The sequence below is a fragment of the Myotis nattereri genome (assembly GCF_964212035.1).
Source record: "Myotis nattereri genome assembly, chromosome: 3".
Taxonomy (NCBI): domain Eukaryota; kingdom Metazoa; phylum Chordata; class Mammalia; order Chiroptera; family Vespertilionidae; genus Myotis; species Myotis nattereri.
The window spans coordinates 213,386,254-213,407,746 of record NC_138077.1 but is presented as its reverse complement, the minus strand read 5'-3'; the positions used below and the strand labels follow the sequence as shown (position 1 = coordinate 213,407,746).

Genomic DNA, 21,493 nt, shown 5'->3' with positions numbered 1-21,493 from the left:
AATTGCACTCCCTTCCCCTAGGAGGCCTTATCTAGTCCCAGGCTTTTCGAGACCAGTGAATGCTGATTACTCCCAAATCTGTATCTCCAGCCACAACCTCTCTGTGCCTCGTGTCTACTTGGATATCTCAGATGCATGTCAGAATTAGGGTGCCCTGAATGGGATTTGAATGTCTGTCTTAAACTTGCTCCTCCCCAATCCCCAGTCTTCAAGCAAGTGGCAACACCATGAACTCAATTGCTCAGGACAAAATCTTCGTCATTCAACCTGGGCCCAAAGCGTTTCTTTCCTTCCTCTTCACAGTGAATGCTTCAGCAAAACGCGAGCAGCGTCTCCACCTTCAGAACATATTCCAAGCGCACACACCTCTTCAGGCCTCCTCCTTGGTCTCAGACCTGCTGCCCGTTTTTGTAAATAAAGTTTTGTTGGAATGTAGGCACGCCCATTTGTTTGCATATTGTCCACGGTGGCCTTTGGATCGCAATGGCATTTGTGACAGTTGTGACAGAGGCCACAGGGTCTGCAAAGCTTAAATATTTATTATCTGGTCCTTTACTGGGGGGTGGGGGGAGGAGCCAATTCTTGTGTGGTAGATGGAATAATGGCACCCAAATGTAATGGAACCTGTAAATGTTTCCTTATTTGGAAACTAGGTCTTTGCTGATGTGATTAAGTTAGGGATCTTGAGATGGGGGAGAGTACCCTGGCTTATCTGGGTGGTGTCCAAATGCCACCACAAATGTCCTTCTAAGAGAAAGACAGGGAGATTTGTTATGAGCGCGCGTGTGCGCGCACAGACACACACACACACACCCCTGAGAGGGCGATGTGAAGATGGAGCAGAGAGCAATGTGAAGCTGCAGACCTTGGAGATTGGGGTGATGTGGCCACCAGCCAAGGAATGCCGGCAGCTACCAGCAGCTGCAGGAGGAGAACAATGGATTTCCCCTGGAGCCTCTGGAGAGAGAGCACAGCCCTGCCAACACCTTGATTTTGGTCCAGTGAAACTGACTTTGGATCTGGCCTCCAGGACTGTAAAATGATAAATGTCTTTTGTTTTAAGCCAGTGATGGCGAACCTTTTGAGCTTTTGGGGTCCCTCGGCCTGGCCTGCACCCTCTTGCGTGTCAGCATTTTGAAAAACCCTAACTTAACTCTGGTGCCGTGTCACACCTAGAAATTTTTTGATATTTGCAACCATAGTAAAACAAAGACTTATATTTTTGATATTTATTTTATATATTTAAATGCCATTTCATAAAGAAAAATCAACCAAAAAAATGAGTACGCGTGTCAGAGGTGTCATAGGTTCGCCATCACTGTTTTAAGCCACCGAGGGAATTTGTTGCAGCAGCCACAGGAAATAAACACACCCTGTCTAAGCCACGATCAAGTCTTGACTGCAGTCATCTCCTACTCCCTGCTTCCTCCTCTGCCCCCGTGAAGTCTGTTTTCTGCATCATGGCAGAGTGACCCTTTTGAAACACGAATGAGATCGTACTCCAGCTCCACGCTGGACCCTCAGAATGAAACCCGAAGACTGCACCGCGGAAGTCAGAGTCCTGTGCGATTTGTCCTCAGATGCCTCTTTGGATTCACGTCTCTGTGTTCTTTCTGCATGGCCTCATCGCAGGACCGACAACACCCGCGAGTGCCTTGGCCTCAGGGCCTTGGCGTGTGCTGTTTCCTCTGCCTAGAATGTTCTCCCCACCCCCCACCCACCATAACTGCATGGCTTCGCCCACTTCCTTCAGTCTCAGAGACCCACCCTATCTAAAACAGCACCCGCCTCACTCCACTCTCTCCTCCTACTTGGCTTTCCTTCACACATTCTCTAGCCTTTGATCGTATGTTTGTTTCCCGTCTGTCCCACTTCCACGTCAGTTTCATGAGGGTAGGGTTCTCAGTCTGTGTTGCTCACAGCTGTATCCCCAGGACCTAGAGCCAGTGCCTGGCCCATCGTAGGCACCCAGGAAAGATCTGTCAGAAGAATGAACATCTTAAAAAAGTGAAGCCATATCAAACGAAGAACAAGCCTTATTTTTTTTCTGTTCCACCCTTAAAGGTCACTATAGGTAATAGTTAGGTTTCTTGTTATTCTTCCAGAAACTTTTTCTGTATATACAATATCTACAACCTATATAATAAAAGCCTAATATGCTAAGTGCCTGGTCGGCTGTTCAACCAATCAAAACATAATATGCTAATGATATGCTAAGGCCATGCAACCGCTTGCTATGATGTGCACTGACCACCAGGGGGCAGACGCTCTGACCAGTAGGTTAGCTTGCTGCTGAGGTTCAGCTGATCGGGACTGAGCGAGATGGGCTGGACATGCTTTGGAGCTCTCCTGCAGTCCTTCCCTGGCTGGTCAACCTTCTGTGTCCCTCCCCAGCCCCATGCACTGGTGGGGTCCCTTGGCCTGGCCTGCACCCTCTCGCAATCCAGGCTGAGGGACCCTCCCCTGGCCACCAGTACATGAATTTTGTGCACTGGGCCTCTAATCCTATCTAATAATAGACAAAGATGCAAATTTACCGTACCTTTGCTACGCCCACCATTGGCTAATCAGAGCAATATGCAAATTAACCACCAACAAAGATGGTGGTTAATTTGCATACATAGGCACGAAGCGAAGGCTTGAAGGCGGTTCTGGCCAGAGCGAAGGCCTGGGTCCCGGGTGCCGGAGGAAAACCGGTGCTGGCAGCCAGGGGAAGGGAAGGCCTATTGCGTGAATCTTTTCGTGCAACAGGCCTCTAGTATATAATAAACACTGTATCTATACATCTACGAGAATAGTATATATGAAGCCTTGTGCCTTACTTGTTTCAATAAACATTTTAGCTAGAGAAACTTCCACAGCAGCAGACATCAATTCACCGCTCCCACCCACCTTTTTTTTTAACCTCACCCGAGGATATGTTTATTGATTTTTTTTTTTTTTCAGAGAGAGGAAGGGAGAGAGGGCCATACCCACCTGGACGGGTGTTCGAACCCACAACCTTTTTGGTGTCCGGGATGACGCTCCAACTAACTGGGCCTCCCCCACCTTTTTAATAGTTGCATAGTATCCCACAGCTTAATATTTAAAGAGTAAGAAATTGCCCACCTCGCTGGGAATACAGAAAAGCTGCTCTGGCTGGTGGCTCAGTTGGTTGGGCATCAGTCTGTGCATCAAAAGGTGGCTGGTTCAATTCTGGGTCAGGGCACCTGCCAGGGTTGCCAGCTTGATCCCCAGGAGGTGGTGTGCAGGAGGCAGCCCATCCATGTTTCTCTCTCTTCCTCTCCCTTCCTCTCTCTCCAAAAAATCAAGAGAAATATTTTTTTAAAAGTAACATGGAGCCCTAACAAGTTTGGCTCAGTGGATAGAGCATCTGCCTCTGGACTGGAGGGTCCCAGGTTCGATCCAGTCAAGGGCATGTACCTTGGTTGTGGGCTCAATCCCCAGTAGGGATGTGCAGGAGGCAGCTGATCAATGTTTCTCTCTCATCGATGTTTCTAACTCTCTATCCATCTCCCTTCCTCTCTGTAAAAAAATCAATAAAATATATTTAAAAAAAAATAAAAAGTAACATGGAAAAGCTAACGATGATGAAGTGCCCCCGAGCCCACCCCCTTTCTCTTTCCTCCGCTAGATGGTGGCGGACGGTTTTTCTCTCCGCTCTTTGGTGACGTCCAAGACAGTAGAACTCATACAACAGTAGCTTTTTCCTTCAGGGGTTTTGACAGGCATTTTACTTTCAACAACTTAAACAAAGTTCCCTTGGGAAGACTGAGAGTTGAAATGAAATGCTCTGGAACGTACAGAGGCAAATAAGTACGAAAACAGAAGGAAACTTATGAGTCCTCCAAACGACCTGCCTGGCCTTTGGTGAGCCAGGGGCACCACCTGCACGATGTCGCGGGGTCCCCAGAAGCAGAGGTGGCGTCCTGGTTGCCTCCATCCGTCAACTTCAGGAACCAAGAAGCTGTCCGCACACCAGGAAAACCCCATCTCTTTAACCTTGTCCCTCTTTAGACAATAAGCCATTTCTTTGTTCCTGAGTTCAAATTCAAGAGCAAAACCTATCAGGTTGTAATAACAGGAGGCTCAAGAGAGAGGGGAGAGGCTCCAGTTTTAAAGGGAAAGTCCAGAAAAAAATGGGACTGATGTTCCCGGCCGGCGTGGCTCAGGGGTTGAGCATCGACCTATGAACCAGGAGGTCACCTTTCGAATCCTGGTCAGGGCACATGCCCGGGTTTCGGACTCAGTCCCCAGCAGGGGCCATGCAGGAGGCAGCCGATCCATGATTCTCTCTCATCATTGGTGTTTCTATCTCTCTCTCCTTCTCCCTTCCTCTCTGAAATCAATTAACCAAGGGGGGGGGGGGAGATTGACTCCTTTGGTGGGGTATGCAGGTGAGACCCATTCCGTAAAAGGCATCGAGCCCCAACTCCAAGCCTCCGTGCAGCTCAGGGGCACTCAAGCTTGTTCCATGCAGTCGATGAATGAAGTGGAAAGGTTTTTCGATGATAACTATTGTTTAAGCAGCGTCTCTTGAAACCCCTGTCATGAAGGGTGTTACGTTCTGGGTTTTAACACCACCAGGAAAACAAACCCGCCACAAGTGGTGGGCCGGTCCTTGGACCTGCTACTACTGTCCATTCTGAGACTTGGCTAAACTTCAGCAAATATTGAACACATGTGACTACTTACTCATTTCAAAGTTTAAATCAGGCCTTTTATGTTAAAAACTAGAGGCCAGGTGCACAAAATACGTGCACGGGTAGGGTCCCTAGGCCTGGCCGGCGATCAGGGCTGATGGGGGCCTTCCAGCTGCTGGCCTGGGCCTTCCTTCCAGCTCCTGGTTGGGGCCTCCCTTCCCCAGCTGCCTGGCCTTTCTTCGTTCCACACTGCCCCCTGGTGGTCAGCACACGTCATAGCGAGCAATCGAACTCCAGGCCTCCTGGTCCAACTCCTGAGGGGATAATTTGCATATTAGGCTTTTATATATATAGATGATATCGCTAATGAGCTGAAGTTCAGCTCTAGGAGTCCCAAAGATCTCATTACATGTGGCATGTCTGGCAAGTTCCCTCTGGCCTACTGAGTAGACATCCCGAGATAATTAGGGCTGACATACTGTGGGGTGAAGGCGTGTGGGGTGCAGACGGGAGGAAGAAAGGGGGTTCGCAGGATAGCGCAAGGCTCGTTCTAACTCAGCTCACGTTTTCATTATGTTTCATCTTGAAAAGGCAAGGGGTACAGGAGCTCTCTGTATTATTTCTTACACCTGCATGGGAATCTACAATGACCTTAAAATAAAAATGCAAGGAAAAGCGAGGGAGAAACGTTTTGAAAGCAGGACTCAGGACAGCGTCATGTGTAACAGCGCAGCCTTTCAGAGCCAAGGCAGGCGGAGACAGAGGGATTTCCTCGGCTGGCTTGGGTGGAGGTGAGCCGGTGACACCTATTTCCCTCCAGGGGTCTTTGAGCCTCTGAAATGGGTTCTGTCCAGGGTTCCCTCTGTCAATGCAGCAACTCGGGGCTTTCCTAACCCCCATTTACGGAAGCAAGTCCAAACACCTTTCTTATCATCATCACCAGGAATAATAAAGTTATTTTAATTACTTCAGAAAGTTGGCCAGGAAAGTAAGCTGGTTTTAAAATATATTTTTTAAAATATATTTTTTTATTAAGTTCAGAGAGGTAGGAAGAGGGAGGGAGAGAAACATCAATGATGAGAATCATTGATCAGCTGCCTCCTGCACACCCCACAGGAGGGACTGAGCCCGCCACCTGGGCATGTGCCCTGACCGGGAATCGAACCATGATTTCCTGGTTCATAGGTCGATGCTCAACCACTGAGCCACGCTGGTCAGGCTTAAAATATTTTTAAGGTTAAAAACTAACACTTCAGTATTCTCATTATTCACCCACCTTCACCCGTTCCTGGACAGTGGCCTCTTCCCTTGAAGAACAGCAGGACCCAGCCGGGCACGGACTCAGGGTGCAGTGTCCAGCACGTCTTCCCGTGCCGGTAATGCCCACCCCTTGGCCACCCTTCCGGGCAAAGACAAACACCAGCCACTGTGGACTAGATATCTGTGTCCTTCTCAAAGGGACAGGTTGACCCTTTACCCCTCAGGTGACAGTAGTAGGAGGTGGGGTATTGGGAGGTGATCCGCATTAGGTGAGGTCATGAAGGGGCCCAGAGAGGGGTCAGTGGCCTTGTAGGTCAGGGGAGAGCTTGCTGCCCGCCTCTGCTCTGGGACGTGTGAGGGTATACCCTGGTTTGAGACTCGCAGCCTCCAGAGCTTTGGGAAATAAATTTGTCGTTATAAGCGACCCAGTATAGGGGACTTCGTTACAGTAGCCTGAACTGAGATACTGCCAACCAGCCCTGAAAATATCTTATCCTCTCCCCAGCAGTTCTCAAGCTCATTGATCTTAGGGTCCCTTTAAACTCTTAAAAGTGATTGAGGACCCCTAAGAGCTGTTGGTTATGTGTTCTATCTATAGTTTATGTACTGTATAGAAATTAAAAAATGTTCTTTAGTTCATTAAAAATAAACCCCTTATTAACATACACCATATTTTTTGATAAATAGCTAAAAATCTCAAAACATCAAGAATGACATTGTTTCATAGATCTACTAATCCAGTGGTTCTCAACCTCGGCTGCACATGAGAATTACCTGGGAATCTTTTTGAAATCCTGATTTCCGGGCCTCATCCTCCAGAAATTCTGTTTCTTTGTTATGGGGTGAGGCCACAACATTAGTAACAAAGAAAGAGAAGTTCCGGAGGATGAGGCCCAGAAATTAGGATTTAAAAAAGATTCCCAGGTGATTCTCATGTGCAGCCAAGGTTGAGAACCACTGCACGAATCCTTTTCATATCTTACTAATAGAAGATGCTGGGTTCTCCTGTCTGCTTCTGCTTTCAGTCCGTTTGGAGATCATAAATTATGCCGCCTCTGGAAAACCTGGCTGTACACGCACCAGAGATTGACACAGTATCATTCGGATCCACAGTTTGACCTTGTGGATCTACAGAGTGTCTTGAGGGTCCCTCCACCCTGCAGGTCCCCTGGCTGCACTTTGAGGAGGGCCATCGTAGCCCGAGCCTGAGGCACCTTCCACAGGTGATGTCAATGGTGAAGGCGATATGGTCTTGAGGCCCCGGTGAAGTTCATTACCTTCTGTGTGTGCTAACCCTGCTGGGCTACGAGCCCCTTGGAGGGAGACCCAACTTTATTTACCTTCACAGTTTCGGGATCTAACAGTGTCTGGTCTGTAGTAGGCACCAGGTTTAATTATTTTTAAATTGAAATACATATTTAAAAAATATGTTTTTATTGGTTTCAGAGAGGAAGGGAGAGGGTGAGAAACATCAATGATGAGAGAGAATCATGGATCAGTTGCCTTCTGTACGCCCCACACTGGGGATTGAGTACGCAACCTGGCATGTGCCCCAGCGGAATCCAACCTTGACCTCCTGGTTCATAGGCTGACGCTCAACCACTGAGCCACGCCGGACAGGCTACATACACATTTTAATGATAAAAGCTGTGAGGTTATAGTGTGACTGGATTACAGAAAATAGAAACAATAAGAAAAACCACACAGAATCGCCCAGATGGGGGTAGTATTTTCTATCAGTCTTTTTATAAAGTGCTGTTTTTTAAGACCTAGAGTCATACCATGTACAATAAATGAATACCGTAAATTTTAATACCTTTTTGTCCCCATCTAGCAATAGGTAAGCTTTCCTCTCTGGTTCTGATGTCTGCGACTACCATAATGTTTCATTGTAGGGACATAACACAACTTACTAAATATCCAACATTAGCCACGTCTGGGATGCTTCCGGTTTTTTGTTGTAATACAGTGATCCGGTGACGAAAACCTTCACACATAGAGCTTTTTTTTTTTTTGGCATTTAGTGTTATTTCCTTAGACTAGGTTCCCAGAAGTAAGATTACTGGGTCAAAGGGTGCAGACTTTTTTTTTAATGGCTTTTAATACATACTGTAAAATTGCTTTTCAAAGGGGTACACGGATTTTCAATGCCACCAGCACTTTCAAGAATATGTTCCACAACCCAAATTGTCAACGTAGGTGCTGTTGAGAACGCTAATTGATAAAATATTGCACCCTCGTTGTGAAAATGTTGTATTTTTTTGAGGATCATAAAATCCACGTTTGTTGAAGAATGCCTGTGTAATACAAAACGTCCTTTCGGGACATCTTCCTTTCTGGAAAACGTGAGACATTTCTGCTTGTGAGGACGAGAAAAAAAAGAGCACATGTTAAGATTGGCACAGAATTTACTTTGACAGCCATTCTTGATGCCAGAAACCCTGCAGGGAGGGCCTTTCGCTGATCCTGCTAGTTGCCATCGACAGTAGCCCAGGAGGAAAGGGAAATGTAGAGGAATGCGGAGTCCTCAGTGCCAACCACACGAGATCCACTGAGAGGGGTCGGAGCCCTGCATCTCACTCCACTTCTCTCCAGACTTTGAGGGTGCAGCCCTCTCCGTGGATCCTGGCCAGCCCTGCCCACGTGCACAATCCCTGAGTTTCTCTGGGCGCGGGCATTGCACCTGTGCCATCTCATTGGGCTGCGGGCTTCTCTGCACTGTGAGTGCGGGTCCACCGGGTGTGGACCGACCTCCAGAAACCTGCAGCCGAGTCTGTCCCCCGCGGGCTGATCCCAAGCTGCTTCGAGGCTAGCTCTCCCGGACTGACACCGGCCGGGCTCCCCACTGGGCACGGAGCGCGAGTGAGGTGGGCGCTGGACTGTGTGTGGGGGAAAGCCACGGAGGGGAGCCCGGGATGGAAGGAGACTTGCCTCGCCGGGCCCTCCGAGCAGGCGCGCCGAGGGGCACCGTTTCCCTGAGATTGTGCTCGGTGGCCCCATCCTGGGACAGGCGTCTCTGAGTCATCTGCTCTGCGGGTCACATGGCCAACGTGACCAAAATAAAGTTTCAGTATTTTAAGCCGCTAGAAAAGGGGACAACGGAACACACCACGGGTGGGGAGCGGGAGGCGGGCCCCGGCGGGCACGGGCGGGCCGGGCACCCGCGCGTGGGGCGGCGGCGACGCGGGCTGAGGGGGCCGGGCGCCGGGGGCCGGGGAGGAGGGAAGGGGCGGGTCTTGGCGGGAGGCGCGCCCCTCCCCCCGCGGCCAGCAGCGACGCCCCGACTCCCGGGCCGGCCGGCTCCGGGGAGAGCGGCGCCGGGCGGACCTCAGCCGCGAGGCCCGCCAGTCCCCGCCGTCCCCCGGCTGCGCCGGGCCTCGAAATTCCGGAGATGCCGCTGCGCCCTCCGCGGCCACCGGGACCCCACGCGCCGGCAGCGGCTTCCCCGGGAACGTCCTTCAGCCCCGGGAGCACGCGGGAAAAGCCCCCGCGCGCCAATGAGCGAGCGCCTGCCTCATGACGGTCACGCTCGGGGGCGGGGCTTCCCTTCGCCGCTCCCGAGTTCCGGGAACCCCCTTTGATTGGTCTGGACGGCCTGGGAAACACTGTAGTGACGCCCAATCAAGACGCCACGTCTCGGCCTCGAGGAAATATTCCGTGTAGGCCCCTTTTGGATTGGATAGTTCCTTCGGGCTCTGGCCACTGGAAAGCTTTGTTTAGGTCCGGAAGGCGGGCTTTCCTGAGAGTGGGTGGGGAGGGGGCGTTGATTCTGAACCAATCCTTTCATTCCGTTGGGTGGTGACCAGCCAATGGGCCGGAGGGATAGGACGCTCCTCCCGGAGAGTAGTGAGACCCCTGGTGCGGGGCGATTGGTGGCGGTAGTGATGAGTGGCAGCCCCCTAACCCAACAGGCGTAGTGCGTGGGCCGTGGGGCGGGGCCAGGGCGGGTGCGCGGCGGCGGCGGGGTGGCTGGGCCGGCGGCGGCGGCGGTACGAGGCGCGCGCTCGGGGTCCCGGTCGCGAGGAGGAGGAGGATGTGGCGCGCGGAGGGGAAATGGCTGCCGAAAACAAGCCGGAAGGTAAGAGCCGGAGCGTGAGGGCTGAGGGCGGCGTGGCGGGCGGCGGGACCCGGCCCCGCCGGACATCCCGGGCATCGGCGGCGCCGGGAGGGAGCGCGGGGGCGCGGCGGCGGGGACGGGCGGCGGGTGCCCCGGCCGGGGAGGGGGCGGTGGGTGGGGGGCGGAGCGCGGCCGGTCCTGAGGTGACTCGCGGGGCGGTGGAGCTCGGCGCCGCACACCCCCACCCGGGGGCGGGCTGGGGCCGGAGGGGCGGGGGGCCGGCGGGCGGGGGCCGGGCCCAGCGAGGAGGAGGAGCCGGCGGAGGGAGGGCCGGCGCCTCCCCCACCCGGACCGGGCATCCCCGCCGCTCCGGGGCCCGTGGCGCGGCCCCCGCCCCTCGCCCCCCGCGCCGGCCTGGTGGGGGCCGCGGGGCGGAAAGTTTATCCGCCTCGGGCCCCCTCCGGCCTCGCGCCCCACTGCCCCGGGCCGGTCCCCGTCGGGGCACGGCCGGCGCTCTCCCTCGCCGCCCTGGCTGTCGGGCGGCAGGGCCAGGCGGACTCTGTCCAGCATCGCCCTCGAGCCCTGTGGGCGCCTCCCAGAGCCGGCGGGGTCCCCGCGTTTCTCCCCACCAGGGGGACCCCGTCCTGCTGAGCGTCCCCGGGCGGGAGGGCCTCGTGTGACCCCTCCCCCTTCCCTTCCTGGGAGGGGTCCTGCGCACATCCCCGCCCCAGCCGTGCTTCCTCTCCTACTCTTGCCCTTGCACCCCTCGCAGCCAGGAGGGTGGGGTCTCCGTTTCAATGGCAAGTGAGGCTCTCCATACTTCCTTGCCCTTTACCTTCTGTGACCCTGGTCCTGCTTCGGCAGAGGGGTCCGTGTCACCCTCTCGTCTCCCGTGGAATCTTTTGGGGCCTCTGCACACCATCTCTTGACCCTTTTGCCAGGACAAGGGGACTCGGGCTACCCATGTTCTTCTTCCCTCACCCAGCGGCTAGCGGGGGCCTGTGCAGCGCTGAAGTCATTGCTAAATGGGAAAGCAGATACTTCGTACGGATCGTGCACCCTCCCCGCACACTTTCTGGGCGAGGGTGAGCTCATTTCCTGCATACCCTCTGAGATGTCCTCTTTTCCTTTCGGGAGAAACTGGACATGCCAGGGCTCCCTTCCCGGCTTGTCTGTCTCCCTGAACATGTTCTCTCTCCTCGGAGTTCCTTGGGGTGAGGGTGCCCATCAGATGTAGGGCAGGGCTTCCATTGTGCCTCCTACTGGAGTAAGACGGGGCCACGCTCATTACTCCGACGTTGGAGGAAAACCAGGGTATCGTTTGCTTCCAGTTCACTTTCCCCCTGGGTGGGGGCGGCGTGCACCAGGTGACACTGCCCCGGCGGGGGGAGAGAGTCGTGGGCCCCTGTTTTTGGCGTTCCGGTTACTGTCTTCTGTGCAGGAAGAGCCAGACTCTCTACACCCTACATTCAAGAGTCTTTGAACCTTCCCTGGAAATAAACGTCCCATGTCTTTTTTAGGAGAACTTCTATCCTCCTTATGGCTTCTGGTTCCCAGTCAGCCATATTTAGGGAGCCTGTTACCTTGACTTTTTCTAATTTTCTTAAAGTGTATTCATGTTGGCTGGGTAAGAGAGCCATATGCCTTTCCACCCAGAAAAGGGAGTGTAGACACCCATGTCGCCCACATGCCTTTCGGGAAGGGGTTGCTAGTGTGCTCCTGGTCCTAGAACCTTCCTTTGGCCCTGGCGTTGTCCCTTGTGGGATCCAAACATTTCTTTTGATCTCGTAGCTTTCAGGTGAAGGGGAAATTTGGACACTTATTATTTTCTGCTGCTCTGATTCTCTTTTGGCAAAAAGGAGATTACAGTGATGCTGTGCATATGTTTATGTATACATACCTCAAAGTCCCCACAAACACCCAAAATGTACAGATGGTCATGTAATCCTTACACATTTCTGCATATATGTAAAGGGTGTGATTTCATCTATGAATATAAGAATATGTACACACACACACACACACACACACACACACACATACACATATTGGTAACTCTTCAAGCTTAGAGAATCGGAAGGCTCATTGATAAATGGCCAGTTCTTACCACTCTTTCATTTCTCATTTGTACTGAACTGAATAAGCAGAATGACATCCTGAATGTTCAGGTAAAGTGCAGAGGGCTTGCCGATGCTCACCCAAACTTAGGCATTCGGAATCCAGGAGCGGTATTCTCGGATTGGTCCTGCATAGGGTTAAAAGTTCTCATCTTCATGTCTTCCCTGCCGTGTAGGGGAAAGATTTTCATGTATTTGGGGCAAACGAGAGGAGTGGGTGAGAAGAATATGTGTTTCTGTGACGGAACTGGAAGTGAACGGCCATAAATATGTCGCTGTTTTATTTTGGCCATTTAAATAATTGAGAGAGGTTGTGTACATTAGGACAAAGTACTTTTGGGAGGGCCTGTGACACTTCGTGACAGGGCAGGAGGGACTGTTCTCCAGGTGTTCCCTGAGTGTCACAGTTTGTGTATTTGTCTGATTGCCCTTGGCTCCGGGGCAGGGGCAGTGATGTGAGTCTCCCCGGTCCCCCCACTTCCTTCCCTCACAAAACTTGGAACGGTTGCTAGCTGCTGTCACTTCTTGACAGGCTGAGTTTGGAGCCTCATCCTCCCCAGCAAGCTCTGTCGGACTCGAAGCATTTGGACCTTCAAGCGCTTTTCTAGCAAGGACAGTCCACCTGGGCTACGGAGGAGGAGACAGGGCCGCCCAAGGGCTGGCCAGCTTCGACGGACTGTGGGCTTGGCCCTTCAGTTAATATTGAGTTATCCGGCGGCCATAATACCCATCGCCTCACAGTACTGCTTTGACCTCAATTTGCTTTTCTTTTGGCTTTTCAAGAGTTCTTATGTTTTCTATCCTCTCTGTATCTGTACTCAGCTGGATGGAATTGTGTACTTTTAGGGTGTAGTGTCACTGACCCTTGGAAAACAAGGGGACAACCTGCCGTATGTGTCGGCGTTTTCCCAGTAGAGGCCATCACTTCCGGTGGTGGATCCTGGCCTGCCGACTCCATCCCACCGATGCCTTTGAGCGTTTCCCTTGCTAATCGGCGCTCCATGCAGCGGGCAGTGGAAGGACATGGTAAAGGTCAGAAGAGCACACTGGAGGTTAGTGTGGAAAGTTAGGCTCTTTCCTTTGAGTTCAATACGGTTGTGCTTCTGTGTCCCCGTCCCCATAGCGTATTGGAGCTCAGCTTTGCTGCTCTTCCAGTGAGAGGTTCTCTTGTAGCTGGTCAGGCTGGATGGGTCCTCCTGACCTCATCACTGTCTCCTCCCCTACAACCTTGTACCCCCAGCTCTTCAGGCGAGGTTGGGTGGCCCCTGGAAGATCTCTTCCCTTGTCTTCTCGAAGACCTGGCTTATCCTGCATCTGGGAAATGCGGGTTTCTCCATCTCACCGTTCAGTGGATTCAGAATGTTGACGTGGTCACAGCAACCTCTGCTCAAGGTCAGATTGGGTCCGATTTTCCTTTCAGAAGGGAGGGTTGCTCTTGCTTGCTGAGACATATTTATATATCCTGCTTATGTGTGTTTTTCCATTTCTTTAGTTTTTAGGCTTTCCCCCTAGAATAGCCTATTCTTTGGGGTCAAGTGGCATTGTTTTAGTCCTCTGTGCATCCTCCGTGTGGCCCATGTGCTGGTGGGATTATAGTTCTCTCTGACTGGTGGTGAGGTAGCCCATAGGGTGGCTTTCCCCCACTTCTTCATTCCTTTGGGCCAGTCTTTGTTTCCTGTTTCCTAAGGTCTGGAGGAAGGATGTCTTTGTGTACAGTTGTACTCCTTTCTAATTTCCTTATGGGAAAAGCAACAGAAGGTGATTGTCGTGTTCCCTTCCTTTCCCCTCATTGTGCCTGTTGCCTCCTTTGGGGGACCCTTGAATTTGTTATTCTGGAGGAAGTTGTTTTTACTCGGTATTTCCATCACTGAGCTCATTCATCCCAGAGATGTGTACTGAGCTGTTGTGTGCGAGGATCTGGGGAGGGGGTATCTGACTACCTGAGGCCATAGGGGCCTTGTTAGCCTTTTAATACAAATGACATTTCAGTGTATCTTGTCCTTTTCTTTTTATATAATCTTGTAAGGAATTCTTTTCTGTATTTTAATTATTTGGATTATCATCATACAAAAATAGACTTTAATAGTGTACTATTCCATTGAGCTCTTCCAGCCCTGCGGGAGTGGGGAGGGTGGAGGGCACCTCTGGAGAGACATTTGACAGTTTTCCCTCCGACTGTGCCTGTGTGTGTGTGTGCGCGCGCGCGTGTGTGCGTACGTGTATGTGTGTATCTGTGTGTATAGAAAAAAGTAAAGTCAGCCTTCTTTTTAAATGTGTAGGCATAACTTTTAGGTCATTTGGATATATGGTTGGTTGGAGTGCCTGTTTAACATTTGAACAGCACCAATTCGGGGTATTGTATAGGACATGAAATCAAATGCACCCTTTACAGAAGGAAGGGATAGAGAAAAATGATTTTCTCTTATGATTACCTGAGATGTTTCATTGTATCAGATAGAAAGAACGACTTGAGCTGCTGTTACATTTTCACTGCCTGGAATATTGTATCCAAACTTAATGCCTAATTGTGGTGACCATTCTTAGGCTAGGTTTCTGGTATAATCATCATTGCTTTTGTTTATTATGTGACTTTTAATACTTTACACTTTTAAATGGCACCGTTATTTGTACTTCCTCCTCCTCTTTCGGTAAATAGCCTCAGATTATTTTTGGATGCAGGTATGGTATACATAATGATGACAACAATAGTAAAGAATTGACCTGAAATGTGCTTTTTCTTTTCCTTCTATGTTAAGTCAGATTTAACTTCCACTATGTCTGCAGAAACCAATTCTGCTAGTATTCCACTCTTAAGAAGAACTCTTGTTGACGATCGTTGTAGTCTGTGGTTTGGCAGTCCTTTATTCATGTGAACATGTGGCTGAATATTTTTTGTGGTGACATGCAATATGTGTTTCTTTTGTATTTCCATTAAAACAGATCATTTCTTAAAATGTTCGGTATCTTCTAGAATCACTTACCATGCTCATTTTTTTTTTTTCTAGATGATTTCAATCCTATTTCCTTTTCCCACATAAAGAGGTTTCTTTATTGCCCTTGCCATCATCATTATTATAAGAGAGTAATTGTAGCTCTACTGTATTCATAGCCCATCATTCAGTAAAGAGGGATGCCCCCTGTTTCTTTTGTCCTGTAGTAAGAGGCAGTGTTACTTCTTATTCCCCTGAGTTTAGGGTGATGGGGTGGGTTTAAGCCACTAGGTGGAGGGGTGATGGTAATGTCTGTAACGGCATTCTCCCGGGGTGGAATACTGTGTCCTTTAGGCATCTCTCTGGGCCTCGTGTAGGTTTTGGAAATTTGTTTTTGCTGCATTTAGCCATCCTTCTGTCTCTTTGGCTTGACAATGGAAAATTTCTTTGGGCACAGCCAACAAGTGTACTACTCATTTGGGGCCTTCATTCACCAGGACGTGTGGGGTCTTCTGATGCTCCTCGGCCTGTTAAGGTACTATCCGCATAGTCTTTGTGTGCTTGAATAGGAAGTGTTCTCACCCTCTGCTTCCTTGTCCAGGTAACCTGAGTAAGAGCGCGTGGTCATTCACTCTATTTCCAGACTGTAGTGTGTAGTGTGGTTTGTTTGGTACCTAATCAGGTTTGGATATAGGCTGAGGCGACACTTGTGTTGTGTGCCGTCAGTGGATGTGGATCCAGCAGTCCTGTGTTAAGACGTGTGACTATGTCGGTAGAAAGCGGGGCTGGTAAACATATAGATGGTCTTCCATCCCATGATACTTGTCATGTATTTGTAGGCAGAATGTTTTTCTCTGTATATTGACAGTGGACAGCAGTCCCCGATTTTTTCCATGGTGAGACAAAGCAAGGTTTTCTTTTCTTTTCTCCTTCTTTCCCATCAGTATGCTGGCTGTGTGCTTCTCAGGTTGTATTGCGTCTCTCTGCTTTGAACGCCATTGCTTGTAGAAGGTCATGGGCCTCCGTGTGTAAAGGTTCGTAATGCTTCCTGAGCATTTTTAGCTCATTACCCTGGACCAGAAGAGAACTATTCTGTACCCACTGCAAGCAGAGGCCCAGTGTCAGCCACATCACTTCTCTCACTTCTTTCAGAGGATTGTTCATTTGCTTTCAACTGATTGACATCAGAGGTGGGATGACCAGAGATGTTTTTTAAATGTTTCTTCTGGGTTCAACCTGTGTTTTGTTTCTTTCTGGTAGGGTTGCATGTTCTCTTATACAGTCCTTTGCTCATTTGCAGAAGTGCAGTCACTTTTTATTTTATTTTTTCAGACTGAGCCAGGCCTTCCGAGTCACGTACTGTACTGTGTTCCTTCCCAGGAGTGTTAGCGGAGGGCGGCGGCTGGTGTGGGGCTGTGCTCCTCTGCGCCCTGCCGTGTGGCTGGTAGTTACAAGTGCGCAAAGTGACATGCTGCAAGGAAACATTTGGGACCGAGTTCTTAACCGTTTCAAACATGTCACCACCTGGAGACCATTCCTCTCACAGTGATCTCACTTCCTCTTGTCATCTAAAATCTCTTCCTGCCTTCTCAAAAATCCAGAAACAAATCCAGAAACAACAATCCTAACAAAACCCCAGCAAGGCAAGCCGGGCACGCCCGCCCGACTGCTCTGCTCCCCGCCCCGCCCCCGCCCCGCCGGCTTTGGACATGCTGCTGAATTGATACTTTGGTACCTGCGGTCTTCACAGGTTGACATGTGAAAAGCCTTTTGGAACACAGCGCCAGGCATTGAATAGACTAGGCATTGTCTCCATTTTTCCTTATCAGTTACCACAAGGTAAGATTATGTATTTAGTCACTTAAAAACACTTGCAGAGTGAATCATTTTTCCTCCTTTGTTCCCACCTCCCCCCCTCCCGTTGGAAAGAATTTGGACTGTGGCTTCTCATAATAATAGTAAATGACTGTGTCCCTGCTTTTGTGTCCAGTGTCTGTGAGGAAGTGGGGAACTCACTCCCAACAGCGCAGGCTGACGAGCCGGGACTCGGACGGTCTCTCTGGCCTGTATGTGACTGTGGAGGTGATTTATACTTTCAGCTAAACCTCGTGTCGGTAACACATACATGATAAGAAACCCAGGTGTTTCAGTTTGTTTCATCTTTTTTACACTGTTTAGCAAGATGTATCTCTAGATACATGTATTAGAATGGTACTCCTGCAACTAAAATTAAAGAAAAGAAAGAAAGAAAAACAAAGGGTTTTTTCAGTTTTGAAGAAGGTTTTATCTGTTTTTATTCTTCAGCAGGGTTGCTTGAGAGTGCCAGGAAGTGTTTCTGAAGGCACAGCAATACAATCAAGAATTAATCTTTTAAAACTTAGATTTGGTTTTCAGTCCTTGTCTGAAAAGTTATTTCTGAGGATGTGTGTGCCCCATTGGTTTTCTGGGGCACTTGGATATGAAACCATTTGGAAGCGATAAAAATAAATTGTTACAGGGTGTGAAATTATCAAATAAAAAGAAAAAAGATGCAGTAGTGAAGAAAGTACCCATTTATTGTTAAAAAAAATCTCAAAGTGATGATTGGGAGTGTCAGTTCAGGTATTCACCGGAAGAATGGAACGTGGATGTGCTTGCCCTGTTGAAATCGGCAACTTTCCCTGTTATACGGAGAACTCTCCAAATGGGCTGCTCGGGAGATAAAGAAGTTGATGGGATTGCTTATTTTCAAATGTTAAGTGTTTTTTTCTCTTTTTAAAAAGTAATTGAAATAAAATAACCCTTCTTAGTGAAGAAAATGTAAACTCTTAATGGAAGTTCAGCAGAATGAAACATTTAAAAAGTGAAGATAGAAGATAAGGATTTTTTATTACTAATCCACAAGGGGGTAGTGATGTTCTATCAAAGGCTTGTGGTGGAAATGTGAGATGATCTCTTAACATTTTAGATTTGCAGATAAAACTGGTCTGTTTGCATTTTCACTTAATAAGATCTCCTTTTTCAAATCTTCCTTGGCAAAATTATTTATTGCTTAAATTTTTAAAAAATTCATTTTGGGGGGAATGGTTACATTAAGCCATCGAATGGTAAAGGAGGGAGAATGTCCTTGTAGTTTTGTGCTGTGGAGATGTTACCAAGGATCTGAGGTCACTTGTAATCTTCAATTTCCTGGGAAACATTAGGAATCAGTTATTTAAGTGTCCCAAATAAAAGGATTTTAGTAACTTGTGTCTAAACTTTACAGAAGTTTTTATTACTGGTTGTATTTTCAGTTCTGCTGAGAGATGAAAAATGTGAATAACCCATACCACTAGCTGCTTTTAATAGTTGTAAGTAAATCAAATTTTTATAATCTTTTTTATTAGTTTATACTACATCATTAGATGAAAGCATTTCCCCTCTTACATAAAGATTCCAGTAGCTTGCCTGAAGTCATGAGCTTCATCCCCTTTTACTCAGAACTCCTTAAAATCGGGGGGCTTGGCAGTGCCACGTAGTTTTCAGTGAGGAAATCAAAGTGGGTATATTGCGTGCTCTTTCCTCACCAAGAGCACATAGTGGGCGAAGGATTTAAGGTGAGGATGGGACTACATTCTGCTGATTTAGCAGCAACTAATAGCTTGAAAAAAATATTTTTAACAAACATGAAATAATTCCATGGTTTAGATGTTAAGCTTGTTTGTAGCATATTTAGTATATTTTTCATTTTTGGTTTAGGGAAAAGGTTGTTAATACAGCTTCTCTCTCTCTCTCTCTCTCTCTCTCTCTCCCCCCCACCCTCCTTCTGTCTCCCCCCCCCCCCCCCTTCCTTGGTCTGAGCAAGGGCTTTTTCTGTTTTATCTCCTTTATTAAATGACTGGTCATTTCACATCCCCAATGATACAGTTTCTTCACGGACTATCCTAAGCTCTGCTGGGAGCTGGACTATGACGTCAGCATTTCCATTCATGAATTTGATTTTTCTAAATCTCTTTTCTTCTTTTGTATTCCTGAGCTGCCTTCTGGCACATGCACAAATCAGTTTACCATCAGTCAGCCCATAAATCAGCGATAAAAGGTAAAACAAAAGATAAGATGCTGGGGCTGTTTCAATAGAACTCTAGTTGCTCATGCTGATTCACATCAGTGTACTTCGGACAAGGTTTCTGGCGAAACGGATTGAAACCTAAAACAGTCAGCTTAATTATCCCATGATTTTGTGGATTGTGCTGCATTGTGGCCCTACTGACACTACGTTTTTGTACTTCCACGAAGTTCAGAGTGCTAGGCTGTCGCTTCTTTGCTATAAAGGAATGTTTCTGCTGTAATTTGACTAAATTGGAGCATTCTGCATTTATTTCAGAGAGCTTGGGCCTGGAGATTAAATTAGGTCCTACTCAAAATACTTTTGGGATGCATTTGGATTTTTGGGGGATATTTTGTCACTCTTGAAATATTTATTTAATTTCAATTTTTTTTTTTGTAATCCTCACCTGAGGACATTTTTTCCATTGATTTTTAGAGAGTGTGAAAGGTAGGGAGGGTTAGGGGAGGGGAGAGAGAGAGAAAGAAAGGGAGAGAGAGAGAAAAGGAGAGGAGAGGAGAAAGACATCAATTTGTTGTTCCACCTATTTCTGCATTCTTTGGTTGATTCTTGTGTGTGCCCTGACCAGCCATTGAACCCGCAATCTTGGTGTATCAGGATGCTGTAACCAACTGAGCTTCCTGGCCAGGCTCTTGAAATACGTTAGACGACTCTGTCTGGTGCATACATTTTGCATGTGCTGCAGTTGTTATTCTGTAAGTAGCAGAGTAGCCCTAGGTGGGAGTTAGGTTTCATCTCCCCCAGGTTGTGCATTCACGTAGCTGTTGACTCCAGTTTCTCCTCCGGGAGGTCACTGCTTGTGATTTAGTGCTGCGTGCCAGCCGTTCTGGAAGCAATCTTATTTGGAGTTTTCCTCTGCAGGCCGAGGGAGTTTGAGGCTGAGCCTCTGGCGTGTGGCATCTTTCGAGCCTCCTGTAGTTGATGAATGGTGAGCTTTACAAAAGTTCATTTTCTCCGCTTTCTTGGGGGTTTGTTGACTTTCTAGACATTTAATTGCCAAGAAACATTTAGATGTTTCAATTTAGAATGTGTTCTATTTAGAAATCACTGTAGCTCAGTTACAATTTATGGTGAGAGCAGGTGATTCAAACTGCAACCATTTTGATTGATTCCCAGCGTTACTCCTGAGATGACTTTAAAGCTCATGACAACAGCAGAGATACCAGCTCCTCCCACCCTTCAATGAATCCAGAGCTGTGTGTTCCTTCAGGTTGAACCATGTTGTTGAATGGGGAACAGACATGTGTGGTCTGCTATTTAGCATTCTCCTTGAAGTAGGTGCTCTGAGGAAAAAAATCAGCAAGGAGACATGAATAAGCATTTGAAGATGATGTAAATGATATTCATTTTCTCCCAAGAACTGAATTGTTTTAAAATTATTTAAATACAATTTTTAAGAAAGATTCTAATCTTAAATATTATTTATTATTGTTGTTATTTTTTAACCCTCACTGAGGATATTTTTCCATTGACTTGTAGAGACAGTGGAAAGGGGGGGGGGGGCGTTCTGTTGGCTGAAGCTGTGTAGGAGGAATGTGAACCACCAGCACGGAAGCGCCTCCTTTCTGGTGAACGTAGAGAGCCTGACTTTTTAGGTCTAACACTTTGCGACTGTTTACTTTAAAAATGTGAAAAATTGTTAAAGCTGTTGAAAAGCTGTACAGCACAAAAATGTTCATTCTGCTCAGTTATTTCCTATGACACATTTAAGCTCTTTATTCTGATAGGATGAGTGTTCACACTTTTGGAAAAATAGACTTAAATAATATGATTACAGATGGAAAAGTGTCTGTTAACCCCAGACTTTTTATGTTTAAGGTTGGATTATTTATATTTGTTTGGTTGTTTCTTTCTGGAGATGATTAATACAACTGTTATTAAAATGTATTGATTGCCAGTAATTCAGTAAATGACTTCCTATTAAGAAATGCGTGGAGATGGGGGTGTTTCATGGGGGAGTTTCGGTGGACCCACAGTAATTGATCACATAGTGTCTTCACTTGGGCGTGCTTCCTGGGCTGCTACAGGCCTGGCATTTGGAGATGGCTTGAATATAATTTATATTTTGAAAGTTTCGTTCATATTTAAAGCTGCTGAGGGGCAAGTTAATGTTCCTGGTGTTCTTGCCAAGATTCCCTGCTTGATGCTTTCCGTCTCTGCCATTATGAAAGGTGCTGGCTGAATTATTTGCTTTGACAAAGCTTCTGATGGAGGTCTCTTCCTCGTTTAATTTTATTGATAGAGGCTGTTGTGCTTAAAAGGAAAGGATGACAAGCAGGAGGCTGTGAGTGGGTACTCCGTATTTTGAAGTACTTGTCTTTCTTCCTAGGGGTCCTCCAGAAATTGATCCTAGATTACTTGACCAAATTCAAGGCCCAGAGATTTATTCCAGACGTCCTGGG

The 21,493-nt window shown here is 48.2% G+C and overlaps 1 protein-coding gene across 12 annotated transcripts in view; it reads left to right on the top strand.

The window, feature by feature from the left end:
• Positions 1-9,849: 9,849 nt before the first annotated feature.
• The window catches only part of CAMTA1 (calmodulin binding transcription activator 1), a 675,715-nt gene continuing 664,071 nt past the window's right edge, over positions 9,850-21,493 (top strand). For all 12 annotated transcript variants that reach the window (XR_013995633.1, XR_013995634.1, XR_013995635.1 and 9 more), the window contains exon 1: positions 9,850-9,981. Coding sequence is in view for 8 of the 12 variants with exons in the window: in XM_081085448.1 (XP_080941574.1) it covers positions 9,937-9,981 (45 nt within the window). In the remaining 4 variants the exon portion in view is untranslated. The remainder of the gene's footprint in view (positions 9,982-21,493) is intronic.